The sequence below is a fragment of the Onychostoma macrolepis genome, chromosome 08 (genome assembly GCF_012432095.1).
Source record: "Onychostoma macrolepis isolate SWU-2019 chromosome 08, ASM1243209v1, whole genome shotgun sequence".
NCBI lineage: Eukaryota > Metazoa > Chordata > Actinopteri > Cypriniformes > Cyprinidae > Onychostoma > Onychostoma macrolepis.
In genome coordinates this window covers 8054302-8075179 of record NC_081162.1, presented here as the reverse complement: position 1 = coordinate 8075179, position 20878 = coordinate 8054302, and the positions used below count along the sequence as shown (strand labels likewise).

At 34.0% G+C, this 20878-nt stretch overlaps 2 protein-coding genes across 8 annotated transcripts in view; both read right to left on the bottom strand.

Annotated features, from left to right (window-relative positions):
• The window catches only part of pdlim2 (PDZ and LIM domain 2 (mystique)), a 67453-nt gene extending 50799 nt beyond the window's left edge, over positions 1–16654 (bottom strand). The window contains exon 1 of one of the 2 annotated variants that reach the window (XM_058785177.1): positions 16338–16654. The gene's annotated coding sequence lies outside the window, so the exon portion shown is untranslated. Of the gene's footprint in view, positions 1–11784; positions 11921–16337 lie in introns of those variants that run through there. The other variant, XM_058785178.1, reaches the window with a different exon arrangement.
• A 1964-nt stretch (positions 16655–18618) lies between these two features.
• Positions 18619–20878, bottom strand: part of sorbs3 (sorbin and SH3 domain containing 3) — a 60170-nt gene continuing 57910 nt past the window's right edge. For 5 of the 6 annotated variants that reach the window (XM_058784563.1, XM_058784561.1, XM_058784566.1 and 2 more), the window contains one exon: positions 18619–20091. In XM_058784563.1, the coding sequence (XP_058640546.1) occupies positions 20030–20091 (62 nt within the window). In that variant the 3' untranslated portion in view covers positions 18619–20029. The remainder of the gene's footprint in view (positions 20092–20878) is intronic. The other variant, XM_058784564.1, reaches the window with a different exon arrangement.

The window sequence follows — 20878 nt, the reverse complement described above, 5'->3', positions numbered from 1 at the left end:
TCCACCGACACTGTAGCAATCAGGAATCATAGAGAGGTGCCACATGACTGACATTCCTGGAGAGTGTTTTTAAAGCTGTAGCACCCGTAAGGAGAGCAAGAAACCACTTTAGATTCAGTTTGAGTTTCTTAACCCCAAAAAAATGCTTTTAATATGTTTTAATATTTTCTTCAATATTAATGATTAAAATTAGTGAAAGAAATTGCTAAAAGGATTATTTTTGAACAAAGGAGCCATCATTTTGATCAAAAACTCAGATGCAGTTGCAAAATGTTAAAAAAGACATATAATCCAGTATAGAATTAGTCATTTAAACAGATTATTGGGTATAATCTATTTTAAATAACTAATTGACAGAAATTAATCAAATGCTTTTAAAACAGGTATTAAAACAGTAACAATGGCTATTACGCATTTAAAATATCTGACAACTGAGCTCCTCAAAAATCTTAAGGTGGCCAAATAAAAGTGCATTAAATCGTTACAATATCCACAATGCTGGTACTTTAACAGCAACAAAATAATATTGCAGCTATATCAAATATTTAAACAAACAGATAAACACCCAGCCATTGTGTAGATCTTAGTAATCTTGGACATTCATCTAATGATGAGCTATTTGGAGCTGTGATAGTTCACTGTACCCACTTCAAATGCACTGAACCTCATTGAAACCATGGTAAACCGTTTTTGCAAACATTTATTACTAACATATGTGCAGGGCAACAGGCACCAGTGTAGAAGACCCAAGAGTTTACAGAGATACAAAAACCAAGCAGAACCACGACAGATACCACCACGGGATTTAGTAGTCAAGACAGCTTGCTTTTCAGACAAGTTTTGAGGCATGCATATATATATATATATATATATATATATAAGAAAAAATAGGGCTGTCAACCAAATGAATCTTTAAAAATCACATGATTGTCATGAGTTAACTCGTGATTAAATCGCAACTTAATCGCACATTTTTATTTGTTCTAAATGTACCTTAAATTAATACTTTAAGTTTTTCATTATTTATATTCATTATTTCCCTTAATTTCGATCTCTTTACTTAGCATTCTGAATTTTAAATAACAGCCTACTGTAAATGCTCCATGCAATAAAGCTTTGATTATGCTAACTGGAATTTTTACTGGAATACAGGTTAAATTTAACATAGGCTTATATTTCATTTTATTTCTGCTAAGTAATAGACCATAATTCTATGGGCACACGGGCATAATACAATAATAAAGTCAAAACTTTATTGGCATAATTGTCAAGCGTCACAGTATTTGCAAAATATATGGTAGGCTAGCAAATATAGCATAACTCCACAAAACATTAACTAGGTAAAGTGATACACAAATTGAAAAGGGAAATAAGCATATATAACAAATAAAAAAATATATATATATAACCCTATATGTAATAATAATAATAATAATAATAGCCTATACAAATATTAAATTAAATGTTTAATGTTAATAAAAATGTTTTGTGATAATATCTGATAATCCCGGATTGCTATGGTCACGCAGGTTTGTTTACGCATTGAACTCATGGCCACGAGAAAAATGTCGTTCCTCAACATAACATCTCGAGGCCACGATATAAGGATGTCGTTACCTCGACAAAATGATCTCGTGGTCACATTTACATTTAGTCATTTAGCAGATGCTTTTATCCAAAGTATCTGAGTTATGATGTCGTGGCCACGACAAAACTAAGTGAACCAAGTAAACCATGTCACCTCGCGAGCACCGTAACTAGGCCAGGGTCAAACATAAAATGCGCGCTGCGTTAATAAAATTAGTGCCGTTAAAATGAATTTGCATTAACGCGTTAACTTTGACAGCACTAAAATAAAAACATCCAGTCAACCAACAATTCACCTCGAAGGAAAAGAATCTGCATCAGATCACTTCAGTCTATCTGACACAAATATTCCTTAAAACTAGGCTACTTAAAGAAAACTGTGGAAGAAAATTAACAACTTACCAGAACTAGCTCCAAAAAAAAAGAAAAAAAAAAGAAAATTATTTTAAATTTACACACCCTTGTGTCGTTCCAAATATGCACAACATTTTTTCTTCTATGGAACATAAATAGATAAATTACGTGTGCAACCAAGACTGTGCTGGTCGCTCTTTAACATGTAATTACGATAAATGGAGACTGAAAATTTCAAGCATCAAAAAAGACGCAAATGCTCCATAACTTTAATAAAAGTGATCCATATGACTTGCGTGTTATGTTCCAAGCCTTCTGAAATATACAGTGTACTAATAGCTTTGTGGATATAAAAAAATTTTGATGGCTTTAGAAGGCTTTTTGAAGCTGAAAAGCTCCAGTCATCATTCATTGCAATTGCATGGAAAAGAGCGATTGGTACATTATTCAACTAGCAATGCAAATGCATTGACTACCAGTGGGAGTGCAGACAGTGTTTTGCTGCCTGATCAGTTCTATATGCATTTCAGTCAGCGTAAATGATCATTTTCATTTTTTGGGTGTTCTGTCTCTTTAAGGATACTGAAGACACCAATGAAACCTTGGCCTGCAGCAACCTTGTAGAAGATCCCACTAAGCTGTTGATGAACTATTTACCTGACAGCTAAAACATGCCTGGACTCTCTGGTGGAAACTTCAAAAACGAGAACGGTTCACTGTCAGGATCAAGTGACGTATGAGAACCAGCTTTGTTGTCAGTCAGCACATGGGCCCTGGAATGTGATCTGATGTTTTATAGCTACTGTAAATATCTCAGATTAGAAATACGATGTAAAACTACTGTTTTTGGGCGCGGGCAGTTTGTCTTCCCTCCGATACTGAACTGAGGTTTACAGCCTTTATCTGTCCCTGTCGGTCTGCTTACTCACCCTGATTTGACCTTTGATAGTTTCAATGTACTTATGCAACAATGAGGGAAAAAATCCACTGTTTACACCTAATCAAAAGACTCCAGTCATTTAAGGGCTGGTCCACCATACTCTTACATTTTCAGAACTATTTTCAGTCACATACTACACAAACTTACCACAAAGTCCTACTTTGAGAAGAAGAAAATAGGCATTTGCTATATTGTACATTAGGGACAGTATGGCAAACCATATAATTTAATTCCATGGTAATATTTAGCTGGAAATTCTATTGAAAATGTTTTGCATGTTAAACAGGCATTAGGTAATTCCCATTTTTGATAAATGCAGGAATTAAATCAGTGATGCATGACATATTGGTACAATATTGATTGCAGGCCATTATTACAAGTGTAGTTTTTTGATCAATGAATTTTAATTTTTCATCCATTGTCATGCCTAATTTGACTTATTTAAATTAATTTTGGTTCATTTTTAAAAAATATATTTTAGACAATAGTATTTTAAAATGAATGAATGTCTAATGTAAATGTATTTTTCATACTGCACATGGTAATATGTCTAAATTGACATTTAAACATTTAGTTTTTTTTTTTTTTTTTAGACAATAGTATTTTAATAGGAATTAATTTTTCATACTGTACATTATAATGCTATGCCTAAAAAGAATTATTAAAATTCTATACTATTTTGTCTCAATTTTAAAATATGAATTAATTTCAATATAAATACTCATTCATACTGCTTATAATACTGTTTATTATACTGTTAATTATGTTATGCCTAAATTGATTTGTATTCATTTTATTGTAATTTTACATTTTAGATGAAATGGTATTAGAATTTTAATATTAGTCATGAAAATATTTTATCATATTAATATCCTTAAATTAAATACTTGGTCACAATCTAAAAGATAATATTATACTGTCATTTACAATCTAAAAGACAGTATAACTACTTCCTAAAACATTTGAAAAACACCTCTTATATTCTTACTCATATGTAAATCATTCATGACTAATAATAGCACAAATATATCTACTGAAATACAAATATTTTAGCATAATCTTAGCATAACCAGCTGACACCATTCACTCAGCATATAGTGTCATACCACCCCCAGCCTTACTGCACATATATAGTGCCAACTGTGTTTTGAAAAGGCCACATGGCTCATACACCCCTGATAATGATGTAATTAAAGAAAGAATTTAAGGAATCTGCCCATGTAAACACTGTAGACAGGTCAGCGTCTGTGTCACGCTGTCCTGAATGTAATATCAACAGGAGAAAGTGTGTGAAAGCCTGAAATTGGCTCCATACACGGGACAAACATAAACCCGCACGCTCTCATGTCTCTCCTACCCAGCGTGACCCAGTTGAGGCTACGGATGTCGCTGCATTCTTGGAGAGTTTGGTCCGAGGGAATGCAAATCTACCCCATCATTTGCTCTCCAGGCAATTAGCAGCCTTAACGATGCCTCTGTTCGGGAGGATCTCTCTTAATTATTGCAGCCTCTAGAGACTCTGGCTGCTCTGCACTGTTATTGAGTTTTTTTTATGTAATCACAGAGGCGGCGGCAGCCACATTTCCCTCCCCTCAGAACCTCAATTAATCCAACATGTTAGCGAGGATCCCGGCTGCTCTCATTAGCATCAGCCGAACCCCGAAAAGAACGTCGTTACTAGATTCACACAGAATCACTGCACTTTGATGCTTTTTGCTCTGAACGAAGGGAAGAAATTCTGCCGAATTGATTTGAATATGGTAATTAAGCTGTAAGAAATGTCAGTCGATGTCATTAAGTGCCTTGTTCCATTTACATAAATGTTACTTGATAAAACCAATCTATAAGGGTGGGATATGCATAGTGAATCATCATCAGCTGTTTGTTATGCCCCGGTTTCACAGACAAGGCTTAAACCTAGTCGCAGACTAAAATCTAAATCTGACCTGTTTCAACTGAAAGAAACTTGCACTGACTGATCTTAAAATATATCAGTGCCTTTGTTTTGTCTCAAGACGCACACCAGTAAGGTTTTTTTTTTTTTTTTTTTTCCTAAGGCACATTTATAAAAATTATTAAATGTCCTAATTGATCTATGGCTTAATCCAAGTTTAGTCTAATCCCTGTCTGTGGAACCAGGCCTATGTATTTTAGGACAGTTGGAACGCTGTATTAACCAATCAGATTCCAGAACAGAAACTATCAGATTCAGTTATATCTTAATTACACTATTGGGATTTTAATAACTTGTCAATAAACAAACAAGCAGAGAAAAAAAAAAAAAAAAGTATTAAAAGTGACAGATATTTTAGGCAGCACAACCATTTTAACATTGATAATAAATGTAAATGTTTTTGTTTGTTTTTTTAAAAACACCAAATCAGCAGATTATAATGATTTCTGAAGATCATGTGACACTGAAGACTGGAATAATGATGCTGAAAATTCAGATCTGCATCACAAGAATAAATTAAATTTTAAAATATTAAAAGAGAATACAGCTGTTTTACTGCATTTAACAATATTATTTTTATTGCATTTGTCAACCTTTGTGAGAATCTTCTTTAAAAAAAAAAAAAAAAAAAAAAAAAAAAAAAAACACACTTACAGATTACAAACTTATGAACTATAGTGCATTTCTGAGCTGACCCCAAAAAAGGTATGTAAATACAGAAATGTACAAAAGTTGGTCATCACCTTTTATATTTATAAATCAATTTATACAATAGAGGTTGTTTCAAAGCAGATTTACAGTATTAAACAGGGAAATGATCTGCCAGCTGTTGCCAAATGGTAAGAAAACCAGCCTTCACTGGACAAGACATTCTAATTTTAATTCATTAACACAAGATTTAAGCACCTGACTAATCCACGATAAACAATTAATAGTTTTGGAATAGTTTTTTTTCTTCATAATCAAGGGAAGGAAAGGCAGGGAGGGTACCTCTGCAAGATAAAAATAGACATTGCTCGGCTGACTGGGAAAGTGAAAGCATTTGCATCTCAAAAATAAAAGGCAGGTTTAGGGGAGTCCATGTTTCCATGTTGACATTTGTTGGCGTTTGCCAAAAGACCATTTGCTTGAGTTGCTTTTGCTTCAGCGAGAGGAAACTTAAGAAGATGTGAGAACGGAAAACTGGCAAACCGGTCAACCGGTTTTACGCATTTAGATACATAGTAACGGCTTTGCAATGCTAACTGCACAGTAACACTGGATAAGCTGACCCTCTTGCTGTTCTTATTAACAAAGCAAAAGGAATCTGTGTCCGCTCAGCGTAATTGTTGCCTAACAACACGCCTGACCTGCAGCTATTAGCTTTTTGATTCTGTCAGCATCAGTCCATGACAGCTCAGAGGTTAGGGCCATCAGGGACTGGTATTACTGGTTCAAACTGGCCAACTTTCCCCTCAACTTGCGTGTTTTCACAGTGACCAGTCTCATGACATTTTTATTTCGAATGAGGCATAGTGTTATGATATAATACAAGAATTATTCTCAGAACTGTAAGAATGGCATGTAAACTATTACAGGAACTAGTTTCTGATGAAAAGCCAGTAATCCAGGATCTGAATGGAATGAGTGGTGTTGATGTGAGTCACGGCTTTAAGAGTTGAATCAGTGATGCACTGGAATAAATTCTAGAATGAATATGGAAATTAAAATGAAAACCAAAACTAGAGCTGCATGGTTCTGGATATAAAAAATTTAAAAAAAGATTCTAAGAAATTTGGTCAATTTAAGTCAATGTAAACAAAGTTAAAGTTGGCATAAAATATTTAGCTTTCACCATTTTAACGTAGTATGTCAGACCTACTTAATAATAACAATAGACATTTCCTTAAAAAACAGTGTATCTTCAAAGTCAAGGTTTCTGTTATCAGATCTGTTTCTGCATATATTTTCAACCCATTTTGTCTTTCATAGTTAAGTTTAATGGCATTTTGACCTAAATTGCAATAGTTGTAATTTTAGTGCAGCCCTAAACCAAGTTTATTCTCAAGCCCCAACTATCAACCAATGTCTCTAGGTCTGTATTGTGAAAACAACCTTTTACACTCACAAACCCAAAATATTCTGAGCAGGAATTGGCCAGGGCTGAGAGACTGTCAAAAAACATTTGTGTAGTTACAACCGTTTCACATCCAAGTGAGGGGTGTTGGTGTCTGTGAAAGAGAGAACGCATAAAGCTGCCTTTTTTGTACGGTACATTGGCACTCAGTTTAAACTTGAGAAGGTCAGAGGATTTCTGAGAAAAGGCTAAAGAGCCAGTGAAACCTGACAAGCCAAACATAAGATTTCAGCACCTATCGCCACAAAGTAAGTTTGAGGATAGTGAAATGGTATAAGCACACAAAACCAGTCAAGAAGTCATTTCACACTGAAAGCAAGAGGGGAAAAAAACATGTTTTTATAAATTGAAGAATTTAAAGTCTATTTTAGCACTAATAATACGTTTTGTATTTTTCATTCTGAATTTCATATTCAGAGTAATTAAGGCTGCTGAAAATACACAAGATGGAGGAATCCAAATGTAATTGTATTAAAAACATTGAATCAGTTAAGTGATTTAAATCAAACTGTGTACTGAATAAAACAATCATTCAAATTTTAATCAGATTGTGTACTGAATCATTTAAGTTTTGCAAAATTGCTTGAATAGAATCCCATCGAATCATGAATCAAAGTAACTCAAAGTACTTTTTTTTTGTATTGCACCTTTCACAAAACGCATGGTTTCAAAGCAGCTTTACAGAAAATCACGTTTGTGTTTATATTTAATATTTACATGCCTTACAGTTTAGCAGCATTTAGCAGATTAGAGCTGGGCAATATAGTTTACATTTTGTGATGATATAGTCAAGCAGTTGAGGTTTGCTATATCACTTTACATAATCTCAAAGATTTTCAACCCACTGTAAATTAAAGATTATTTATGCATTTACTGTATGCATATAGTATGTATTTATTTACGTACGTATGTATGCATTTTCGCATTGCATTAATGAGAACTGGATGCAAAATGTTGTTCATTTTGGATAAATGTCATGAAAATAATGCCACAAAGCATAATAATCTATGCAAATCATTTCTCCTTTTTTTTCCCTCTAAATTTTGCAATGAAATCTGACTCCAACAAGTCCTTGATAAATTCTGTGAGATTCATCAAGCTGGACAATATTTTAGCTTAATTTACAGATCTACTCCCGTTTGTAGTACAATATTGTCTTAAATGGAAAGTAGCTTATCAAGGTTTTTAATTCTTTCAAACTCTGGCACCAATCATTCTGCTCAGATGCTATTAGAAATGCTTACAGAAAGCCCATTCTGCTTCCTTCAGAGTAAAAACTGAGTGACCAGACAGTAAGGTCAGCCAGGAAGCTCTCTGACTGAAATAGCATGCAAATGAGGATATTGAAACTGAAGTGAACCCTAGATATTCACTGCAAGCATCACATCCAGTGCTTTGAGAAATGTCAGAACATCTGGTTGTGCAGTAATTACTGCTCCTGCAGCCACTCAAGTATCTCCACGGCCTATAGAAATCAGTAAGCATTCCAGGTTCAAACTGAAAGATAGTCTCCCGTTTTGCAAAAAGTGTCTCTCACCTCATGTTATTATCAAAAATATTTCCCAAATCAAAACACATCCTGTTTAAACAAGTAGATTAAGTTAGTCTTGCGCTTAGCCAAGGCAAATGCTGTGTATTGTGCACATTTACCCTGAGGTAAAAATTGTGAAAGCTTTAATAAAGTTGAATAATTATTTTATTTTCACACCACAAACACCGTGAGTGACTCATCATGGGCTAAAAAGCTGTTCTCCAAGAGTAATGGGAAAAGACGCCAATTCCAGTATTCAGATCTGTGGGAAAGTTATTATATCGGAAGCAGTTATATAACAGTTTTGAATGAAGCGAAGGTCTTCAGTGGATATTTGTGTGCCTGTGCAAGGCTATATTCCTAAACTTTGCCTTCATTTTACTGGTGTTGTTTTGGGTTACATCTAAACAAATCTGGTGGAAGATGTGAATGAAGATTTCCGGTACGACAATACTACATGAAATGATCAAAACCCCAGATGTGGCCTGGAATATTAGCATACACTCACACACACACACACCTCAGAGTCATCCAACAGCTCTAAAACAGCCAGGACTTTTCCATATCTCAGTCTTCCTGAAGTACAGAGGAATCAAGTATGATACACACACACATTCATTTCACCCATGTGCATACTTGACTAACTTTTATACTAACTTGGTTTATTTCATGGGGTATGAGAGCAGTTTGCATTAATTGTGGCCTTTAAATAATAAAAAAAAAAAAACAAAGTCAGACCATCTCAGGAAGTGGACAGTTTCTTATTCTAGTAGGATAATACTGAATATATTGACAATAATAACTCACTGCTATAACATGACAATTTAAGAAAATAATATTTTATTAAATGTTTAATAAAAAATTTTTTTTATCAGTTCTTTTTAATTACAGACCTGCTTCACAGTCAAAGTTCAAAAGAATTAATAATTCAGTAATTTGTTACATTTGACAATCATGCAGTGGGAAGTGAAGACTAATAAGTTTTATGTTGCACTTGAGTTAATTTTTCAATTCCTTAAATGTTCATTTGCTGTTTTTGCTCATTGCATGAATTGTTCTATTGTTTGAAATTTCTTTCTCTGTTCTTTTAATTACTGGAAAAACATGAGAATTATTAGATGACTACAAAACATTATTTATTAGTATTTAACATAAGGGAGTCTTCACGTAGGGTGTGGTGATAAAACGATAATTATCACAATGTAATTTTCTTTGATAAATCTATAACAAGAAAATAAATGTTTGATATAATGTTTATGCGCCATTTTCATTCTTTCAAATTGCCATCATTTACCATGGATTTACTATAGTAACACTAACTGCACCATGGTATTGTGGCAGAAATGTGGAATATTCATATCTAATTTTATCATAATATTAATGTAGACATAAATTGTATTAACAGAGTAATGGAATACAATTAAAGTATTTTTGTGATTATAGAATTTGTGCATTTATACTAAATTAATACAGCACACAAGTCAATTCCATAAACCATACAGGTACATTTTTACCATGGTATTGAGGTGCTGTATGTGTGATTTTAAACTGCGGTTATCATGATCTAAACGCATGCAAGACCAGTAAAACGGTCAGAATAAATAAATTTCATCATGTAAAAATTAGGTTGTTACACTTTTTACAGATGTTACTGTTTTTGATAATGAACAGAAATGTATATCTCCCTCCTAACTCAAGCCACTGTCAAATGTGCATTTGTAAGAGACAAAAAAAATAATAATAATAATTAAAAAAAAAAAGTATATTAAAATTGCAGCCTGCACTGCAAAATGTACTGAAGATACACAAAGTCAGGAAACACAAACCTGTTTAATGATTTGAAACAATATAACTCATTAGAAACTGCAGAAACTAAGAAATAAATTTTTCTATTCATTTTGTTAAGGAAAATGACTGGAGTTTGTCTCATGTTCTGACCATAAAGAGGAGTTTAAAACCACAATTAACAGTGTAGTTAATGTTTTTGACAACTGAAACTACACATTCCCCTCCCATCCCCACAGACTCATATGTGACTTCAAAGTCAAACTCAAAAAGACTAGACACTTTTATCCAAATCTATCCGACTTAAGGTACACCGCATTTCAGTTCATGGACTTGGCATTGCTAGCGTCCTAGTCACAAATAATGGGACCAGGGTGTGTTCTGAGTTTAAATATCACGCTACAGACTTAGAAAAGATTTAGTATCAAGTATTACAAGGATTCAAAGTATGAGCCGTACAGTAATAAATCAATACACTGAGTCTATAGTGTAGCTGCACACCCCAAACCTACCGAACATACTGTGCTTTTTCTCCCATGATCCACTCCCATGAGTGAGCTTAAAACTGTCACACCTGCCCAACACACACCCAGTCAGCACAGCACCACACTCATGCCACAGCTACACAACACCTCCCCGTTCTGGTTAAAACACACCAGAATAAGACATTCCTCACATTTTTATCACATTCAATGACAGTGAGTCAACGCTGATACCTTCCATCCCATTACTGATGCAAAAACATCAAACTACACAGTACAATGAGAAGAAAAGAACGCAAAGGGCGTTGGGTGGAGATGAACAATAGAAGACATGAGCTCAGTCTGAACAATGGACGGTGTGTTGGTATTTGAAAATTTCACCGAATGATTCAATACAATTCTGCATTCCAGTAGTGGCTAATTACTGTCAGTTTTCGATATTTGGTATTTATATCTTTATGACGCAAGTTAAGTAAGGCGGTTCACTCCTCAGGTATTATGTTTGATATGTTTTGCTGTCATAGAAACAGGTATTATGATCATGACTCAAGAGCGGGAGGAATTCACAAGCTCTGCGTTCTGACAAGTAAACGTTCTTACCCACAGGCCACAAAAAGCTTAGAAAAAAAAAAATGGAAAATTATTAGTTGCAATTTGGTTTACAAGCCATAGCATAATGTAGAACTGTCACGATAGCAACATTTCATGATTCTCAAACGGATTTATTAATTTAAATTTGAAAAAATTAGTAAATTGCATTACGTTAAATTTAATTTGATTTACATGTGTAACAACTCAAATTTAAAAAGTTCAATTATAAATTTAAATCAAATTAATATTAAAGATTAAATTGAAATCAGATTAAAAATCAATTAAATTGCATTAAGTGTTCAATTCAAAATTACATTTAAATCAAATTACATTAAAAGTTACAATTAAAATCAAGTTAAAGTTGAAATCCAATTAAAATTTTAATTTAAAGTTTAATATAGGGGTATAAATTAAAACCTCTTAAAAAAAGTGACATGAGCTCACCACAACACAGATGAAGTCTCAATCCAGACCCAGTGTGCAGGCTTCTACATTAAGCTTTCCAGACATGGTCATAGAAACAAGACTGCACTTTTCTATATTTGCAAACACAGCCATGAATTCAGAACTGACTCATCTGAACTGACTCGACAGCAACGATAAGCAGCGGTTAAACACTGTCGTGACTTTTTGCAAAGGAAGTGGTTAGAGAGGACCCAGTTTTTGGTAAAGTATGCCTGCAATCGAGCATAAGTTTTAGGCCTCAATTACAGAAAACATGGAGTAGATTTTGCCCTGAACAGAGAAACTGTGGTGCAGACAGACATACGCCATCATTACGACTACCATATTATCCTGTTTACTGCCTTTAAATAAGAACACGGACAGCCTTCAACTGCTACAAAACAGAGAGACAGCACACAGGAAATGTGGTAAGATACACAGAAATCCAGCAACAAGATACCACATTGTGCGCGCAAACAACTGAAAGCACTAGAAATGAAGAACACAACCACTCTCCATCATCCTCAGTGAGAGAATGCATCTTTATGCAGCGAGCGACACTCTATATGTCGCCCTTATATGGAGATGGTTTGGGCGTGAATTATGCTAATAACCCACATTAAAGATGCAGTCACACCAAACTTCACTGTTAAGCAAAAATGCAAGATCATGCAAAGAAGTGTCTCGCCTTCGGAAGTTCCAGTCTGATGCACTTGCAAATTCATACAGCAAGATGATGCTAAATCAATGAGAATATTTACCTCGTTTGACCTGTTTGTTTAAAGGGAAAACAGGTGGTATATTTTCACATTTGTAATTTATTATTTGAGATTTATTAAAAATTTAAATCCTACAGCAAAACATGACATCCTGTTGCCAAATTCGTTGCAAGCTTCATGCGTATGTGTGAACGCGCTTTTGTATAATCCGGATTATTCACCTTCAGAACAAAAACAAATGCATGCCTGTGCACCTCCTGTGGATTCTTTTGCCTGAGAACCTTTTTTGCAGATAAAAGAAAAGATGTACACACAATTATGAATTGAAAGAGACACTCAGTCTCTTTCATCATCAACAGCTGACAACAGATCATATCAGAGCAGGCAGTTTCCTGTGTATTTGAGCATGTGGTGCAAATTCTTGCTAAACCAAAGAGAGACTACAAACTTTGCATATGCTGAAAGCATCCAAAAACTGTGGTTTTCGAAGCAAAAAAAGTCTAATTTGGTGCCCACTATGAAATAACCATCAGAATATGGAATGGTATAGAATTGTTGCTTTGTATGGGATGCTATTTTGTGGTTCAGTTGACTATCAAAACCATAAACGGTACTGCACTACTTGCCTTGGTGGTCTCTGTACGCGGCTGATTTATTGTACAGCTGACAGGGTTTTAGTGAAGAGACAATTATAAGGCAAGTTTGTGGATGTTATGTCTTCCACAGCCTATTAGCACTCTGGGCATATCTGAATAGAGAGAGCAAGAATGCTTGATTCTCAGAGGAGAGTCTCAAGGGATGTTTACACGATCCATTTTTAGTTGAAAACTGTAAAACTTTAAGCGTTTTGGCCGTTTATTTACACGGCAACGGCTTTTGGGGGCCTGAAAATGCAAACTTTTGAAAATCAGTTTTGTGTTTAACCACTAAAGTGTAAAACACAAAAACGTGAATTAGTATAAATAGTGCAGGCATAAGCATATTGTGTGTTTGCACAGTATTTCTTTACAAAGTGACGCCAACTACAGGCCTGGCATGCATAATGCAACATTTTAAGCCATTTCCGTGGATCCATTTGAACAGATTTTTGACAACGCTGTCACACGAAAAAAGTTAAGTAAAAACAATTTCTGTTTTAGTACAATGTCATGTAAACATACCATAAATGGACAGAAACCAAACCAAAATCATGGAGAAGTCAGTCTAGGACTGGCCCAACAAATTAAATGTATATAATTATTAATATTATTTCTTATTAAATCATGTTGGTTTAAATTTCCTAACTCTACAGTGTAAACTGAATTTTTTTTGGAAGTTGAAAGATCATTGAAGTACTTTTTACAAGAAAATACTATTTTAGTTTTTCAAAATTTCTCAATTTTAATTTGAGTAAAAAAATTGCCTACACCAGATTTTTAGTACATTTAAAGTTTACTCCGTACTGTTTTTTTTATTTTATTTTAACTTTGCACTGACCAGTGTTATTTTAGTATTATTTATGTGCTCTGATTATTTTCAATGAGCTTGTTTTTTTATATTATTTCACTTTTGTTATGTGCTTTTGTCATTTTGTGTTTTTTTTTTTTATATTACTATTAAGGTTTGATATTCAGATTAAGTTTATTTCCAGTTAGTAATTTTAGTGCTTTATCACTTTAGTGCCTTTTCAGTTAGTTGCCAAGGCAAGATTTCTAATCATAATTAAATTTTTTCTATCGAATTATCATCAACATCATAATTTAGTTTTTTTTACATTTCTATTTAATTATACCAGCTTTTTCCCCAATTATGATAACCCTGCTATTGACATTAATTTAGTACTTACTTATTCACACTATTGTTTACAGTGCCAATTAATGTAATAAAAAAGCATACCACAAATAAAACATGAATGAGAAGAATGTGTGTGTGTGTGTGTGTGTGTGTGTGTGTGTGTGTGTTTTGGAGTGATGGAAGCTGGGTAAAGCAGAGTAACATTGTTAGAGAAGCTAAAATCGAGAGCTGAGAAGAATTACACAGGTGGAGACAATAGAGAGGTACAAAAGCTCTGTCAATAGGTTTGGTCAATGCATAGACACGTGAGTACAGAAACACGTCTGGCTTTTTCCCATCAATTCAAAAGTACTGCTCAGTCATCATTCACATTCAGTGCCCAGCCTCAAAACTGCACTCTGCTCACTCTAAACCTACAGAGAGCTGTGCTGCAGCAACAATACAGGAGCAACTAGTAGAAACTGGTGATTTTTAATGCAACTTTGTATAAGTCAGACATTTACTCATTTCTGAGGCTGGCCATGTGGGTTTGGACAGTGTTGACGCCTTAATCTGTAACTTTTCACATTATTCTGCATAACTGAATCCAAAACATTCCAGTCTGTCCCGGAGCAAAACCCCAACCAGCATACAAGAAAATCCACCGCATACCCCAAAATATCAAAAACAACTGTGTGCATGCACTTATGAATCACTGTCTATTTAAAGACAACTATCAAGCAGAAGCATGCATCTTAAAACTAAGTGAGCTGCCCTACCTAGACAGCATTTTTGAGCATCTCAAGCACACAAAATCAAGTGTTTCCAGTTACTGAATCTCTTAATGTATTCTATACACTGTATTCTGGTCTCATCATCTGGTCTCATTCTTATGTAGAATGTTTTAAAGCTTTGTATGGACTAATATCATTATTTTCTGAACTCAAGTTTAAAGTATAAGAGTGTCCCAAGGTTTTCCACTCTCTATTATTACCTCCACCTCTGTCAACACGTTTAACCCTTTGGTGCCCTTCAGTAATTGTTGGACATCTTTCTTTCATTTTCTTTTTACCTTACTCCGAATAGTAAGAAATTGGTAAAGGTTTTGGCACTTGCTATGTGAACACACACACACAAAAAAACATGGACATGACTCAAAAAACTATCCTGAAAGAAAGAGTCAAAAATGGGAGCATTGGAAATTAATTTCATCTAGTGAAATCATTTTGTACTGCCCCCAAATAAAATCTTTGGGAAATCAATTATTTTTATTTATTTTATTATTTGCGATATCAAATTTGGAACACAACTCATTAAAATTTATGGATTTGGTTTTCTTGCAATTGTAGAGTACAATGTATTGGAAAATATATTTAACATAAAATTTAAAAAAGTGTTTTCATAAAACTCTTTAAATTTCACTTTGTGGGTTTTTTTTTTCCACTTCAGCAATAATGTTAAGTCCTCCAAAGCATTCAAGATTTAGGACAGTTTAAGTTGGAAATTTTGGGGTTTATGCTCAAAAAAGGAGTTAACGGGCAATACGTGGATTAGTATAACTGCATAAACATAACTTAGTACCACAAAAATACAAAATAATAAATATTATCAGACTAAACACCTAGTCTCAATTGGTCTCTTTGGCCTTTGTGATAGTGTAAAGACAAATACGTCTGAACTTCCTTTGGTTTTTACTGTTTCTTAAGTTTGTCTAGAAAGAAAGAAAGGCTTTGAGTGATGGAGAACTACAGATTCACTACTCCTCTGAATTAAACTGCAGTGTTACAGCTGTTGTGTCGACCATTTCGTCACTTAAACAAGCTGAAACATTCAGTTTTTCTCTAATTTCTCCGTAGGATAGTCAGGCTTTTCAGTGAAGCATCCGGATGCAATAAAAGAGATAGAGAGCAGCAGTGACAGTGAAAGACTGAAGGATGCTGAACTGATGCCATGTTTCTCACGCCTCACCTGAAGTATACGCAAACCCACAGGATGAGTAGCCTAAGTTATATCATTTCTAAACAAACACAACCCAGTAACAGAACATATTTAGTTATAATATTAAGGAAAATGAAGACTTGCCTGGTAAATGTCTGGCGCGCGGTTAGGAGTAATCACAACTCTGCGTTTGGCACCTGTGCGGATGACGTCAAAAGCACGCACGCGTTCAGAGTGCGCGCGGAGAGACTCGCTGCTCTTCTGTCACAAACTCTGTCCGCTTCCTAACGCAGACCTGATTGAGACGCTTGCAGCGCGTCAGTTTTTAGGCTGTGCGCTCCATGTGACCAAATTCCCACACCGCCCAGTTTTTTTCTAACTTTTCCCGAGAATGTTTCCGCTGTAGAGATGATGGAGCATCACATGCCACGTGTTTCTGTCAAAATACAGGCTGGGGGTGGCACGCGAGGGTGGCACGCGGGGCGGGGCGAGGAGGTGGGATGAAACAGAAATATGATTTTAAAAGCGAATATTTATAACATACTGTGACGGTGCGACACCTGCTGGCGGTGATTAAATAATGGGGAAATCTTATTAATTCTGCAGTTTAAATTTAAGATTCTAAAATCGCCTTCAAATAAAATATATCGATACTTTTATTCGGAAACTGATCAAAAGTGACAGTAAAGACATTTATAATGTTACAAATGATGTCTATTTCAAATAAAGCATGTTCTTTTGAACTTTCTATTCATCAAAGAATCGAAAAGAAAAATATTTCTACAAAAATATTTAGCAGCACAGCTGTTTTTAACATTGATGATAATAATCTTGAGCACCAGATCAGCATATTAGAATGATTTCTGAAAGATCATGTGACTGGAGTAATAGCTGCTGAAAATTTTACAAAATTACTGGTTTTACTGTATTTTGATAAAATAAAAGCCAGTAATTATACAATATTGATCAATTAAAATGATATTATTTGAAAATAATTTTAAAACACTAGGAAAAATGATATTAATATTTTACAAATCTACCAAAAACTGTCCTATGCAGTTCACCCTATTTTAATATATATATATATATATATATATATATACATATACTGCCGGTCAAAAGTTTGGGATCAGTAAGATTTTTAATGTTTTTTAAAGAAGTTTGATCTTTGATTTGTTTGATCAAAGATACAGAAAAAAAACCCTGTTATTTTGTGAAATATTATTGCAATTTAAAATAAAAGTTTTCTATTTTAATATACTTTAAAATATAATTTATTCCTGTGACGCAGCGCTGAATTCTCAGCATCATTACTCCAGTCTTCAGTGTCACATGATCCTTCAGAAATCATTCTAATCATGCTGATTTATTATCAATGTTGAAAACCGTTGTGCTGCTTCATATTTTTTTGGAACCTGTGATATTTTTTTAGGATTCTCTGATTAATAAAAAGTTAAAAAGAACAGCATTTATTTAAAAAAGAAATTTAGTGTTACAATATGCAATGCTATTCAAAAGTTTGGGGTCAGTACATTTTGTTCTTTCTTTTCTTCTTTTAAGAAATTAATACTTTTATTCAGGAGGGATGGGTTAAATGAATAAAAAGTCATAGTAAAGACTTATATTGTTAGAAAAGATTTCTATTTTGAACAAATGCTGGTCTTTTTAACTTTGTATTCATCAAAGAATCAAAGAAAAAAGTATCACATGTTCCAAAAAAACAATATGAAGCAGCACAACAGTTTCAACACTCAGCATATTACAATGATTTCTGAAGGATCATGTGACACTGAAGACTGGAGTAATGATGCTGAAAATTTAGCGCTGGGTCACAGAAATAAATTCTATTTTAAAGTATATTAAAATAGGAAACCAATATTAGAAATTGCAATAAGATTTCACAATATTACTGTTTTTTTTCTTTATTTTTGATCAAATAAATACAGCCTTGATGAAGAGACTCCCTTAAAAAACATTAAAAATCTTCCTGATCCCAAACTTTTGAGTGGCAGTGTAAACAAAGACATTTGGCTGTCTTTGTAACATGCTTTATTTTTCATTTGGTGTCTCAGATCTCACAAAATCAGTCTAAATCAATCAGTACAATCTCAAAACACAAGATCAAACAGTCTGGGTCAGCAGCTCTGAGGTTATAAAAGGTTGTTCTGCTTCTGTGTTTTGGAAAATTAAGGCATTATGAGCTATATGACATTGGCCTTTTCACCCAGATATATCTGTCATCATGTTCTCAAGAGTAATTATTTCATTTGTTGCATACAAATAGGTGTGTTGACTAATGAAAGACAGCATGTGAATAACAACAGAAGCATTTACTGCATAAAGAAGGCGCTGCAAGGCATTTAGTCTTCAGACTGGACTACAAAGAAAATCTGAATGATACAAATAGTGAAAGCAACAAGCAAACCAATGTTTTTCATTATTTATTTGATCATTATCAAAATCTGTGAGCACCTTACATACTGCAATACATACTGTGTGTCAATAAAAATATATTATCTTTTTTCCATTATCCGATAACTGTGTTATAACGATTCGACAATCTGTACAACAAAATGCAGTCAGCTACTTCAGTTTCCAGATAATTAAAAACAGAAGACAAAGCGAGTTAATGATGGAATTCAATGAACGCCGGCGTCTTCCACAACCATTTTTATAGCCAACATAAACCATCAGTGAAACGTCCTCCGGCTCCTGTCTTAAAACCTGTGCACATGTGCTTTTACATAATAAACACAAGCAGACTTCATTTTAAGGTGTCATTTTCAACCTGTAAAATCATAATAAAATAATATTTTTAGTTCCTGTTGTAAGCATAAAAAAGTAATATTAATGCTTAAAACAAGAAAAACATCACATATGTAAAACATATATAAACTTAGGTTAAGATATATTCTCTGAAATTTTACCTTGTAGAATTTTGCTCCTTAAACAATGTAAATTATTCATGTTTTATAATGTTTACAGGAAAACAGGACGAAATACTGCTCAAGATTTTTTCTCTTTTTTTTCCACTGTGAATGAATATTCATGCAAATCATAATGTTCTTCTGAAGACTGATCCTGCATTAATTAACATTTTCAGTTTGATATGGTTTTGCATATGGATTTAAATCATTAATATAAAGTCAAAAACTATGTTTAATCTAGTCTGGCTGGAACCCACCACAAAATATCAAGCCCTAACAGATTTTTTCCATTTTTCCCTGTCCTAAAGCTGAAGATAATGTTGAACGCTGTGTTTGTTACACAGTTAACATGAACCTAATACAGACAGATTAAACACTTGGCGACGATTGCATTAAGCGCTTACAGACACTTGATAATGATTGCAAAGACTGATTATAATATGATGTGGCGATCAGCTAAGCCAGCGCAAGAGATAAATGACAACTGTGATGAGCGTCTGAAAAAAGAAAAAAACAGACGCTTTTAACCATGTCTTACATCCAGATCCTCAGGATATGTAGTGTTGGCAATGTTGCTACAAATCTGAAACCAAAATGGAGGTAAACTTTACAAAGATGTTAAAATTGAGTAAGTCATCTTAGAAAAAGTCAATAGCATAATGCAGTGTGGCTTCATCACACGTGAGTGGTCAAACCCATCTGTGTCCAACATCTGCAAGAGATACTGTAAGGTGAGGAGTGCACATGCTTGGTGGAGGATGTGAAGGAGTTTTAATGGTTTTATATGTGTGTTTGTGAGGAGGGCAGTGGTTTTGTGTGTAGTGTACAGTGGCAGTACAGACAGACTGTATTTTGCATTGATTAGTGGTTGAGCCTGTAGTGTCAGTGAACAAGAACTGGTGGAAGCTCTCAAACTGGTGCCACATAGTTGCCAGGGAATGTTCCAAAAGCTTGGGTCCTCTCAGACGTACCTGGCAGGAAAAGAAGAATACAATGTCATTTAAGCAAGAAAATTTCTAGCTAGCACACTGTGGTCAATGACAGTATTGGCCAAGAGAGGGCAGCACAGGGAAGGGCTCTGCACTGAGACCACGCTTAAAATCTACAAAAGATACATCTTTCAGTTTTGTTATATTATAAAATATTACTTTTACTCATTAAGGATGCATTAAATTGACAAAAGTGACAGTAAAGACATTTCAAATTTTTTAATTCAAATAAATGCTGTTCTTTTGAACTTCTTATTCATCAAAGAATCATGAAAAATATATTTCCACAATTAAGCAGCACTGTTTTCAACAACGATAATCGGAAAAGTTTCTTGAGCAGCAAATCGGCATGTTACAATGATTTCTGAAGGATCACGTGACACTGAAGACTGGAGTAATGATGCTGAAAATGCAGCTGTGCGTCACAGGAATAAATGACATTTTAAAGTACACAAAAATAGAAAACCGTTATTATGAATTATAAGAATAAATACAGCATTGGTGAGCATAAGAGACTTCTTTCAAAAACATTAAAAAAAAAAAAAAAACTTTTGCACTGTAAATTAAAAAAATAATAATAAGTAAAATCTACACATATTTTAGTTTTTCTGACACTGCTATGTTCAATTACATTTTTTTTCATAGCAGTCTTTTAGTATGTATTTGTATTCTATATAATATTCTATATAATACTGTAGGCCTTAAATATTATCAATGCTTATTTCAGACTAACATGCCCCTACAATTCTGTACAACTACACTAAAATAA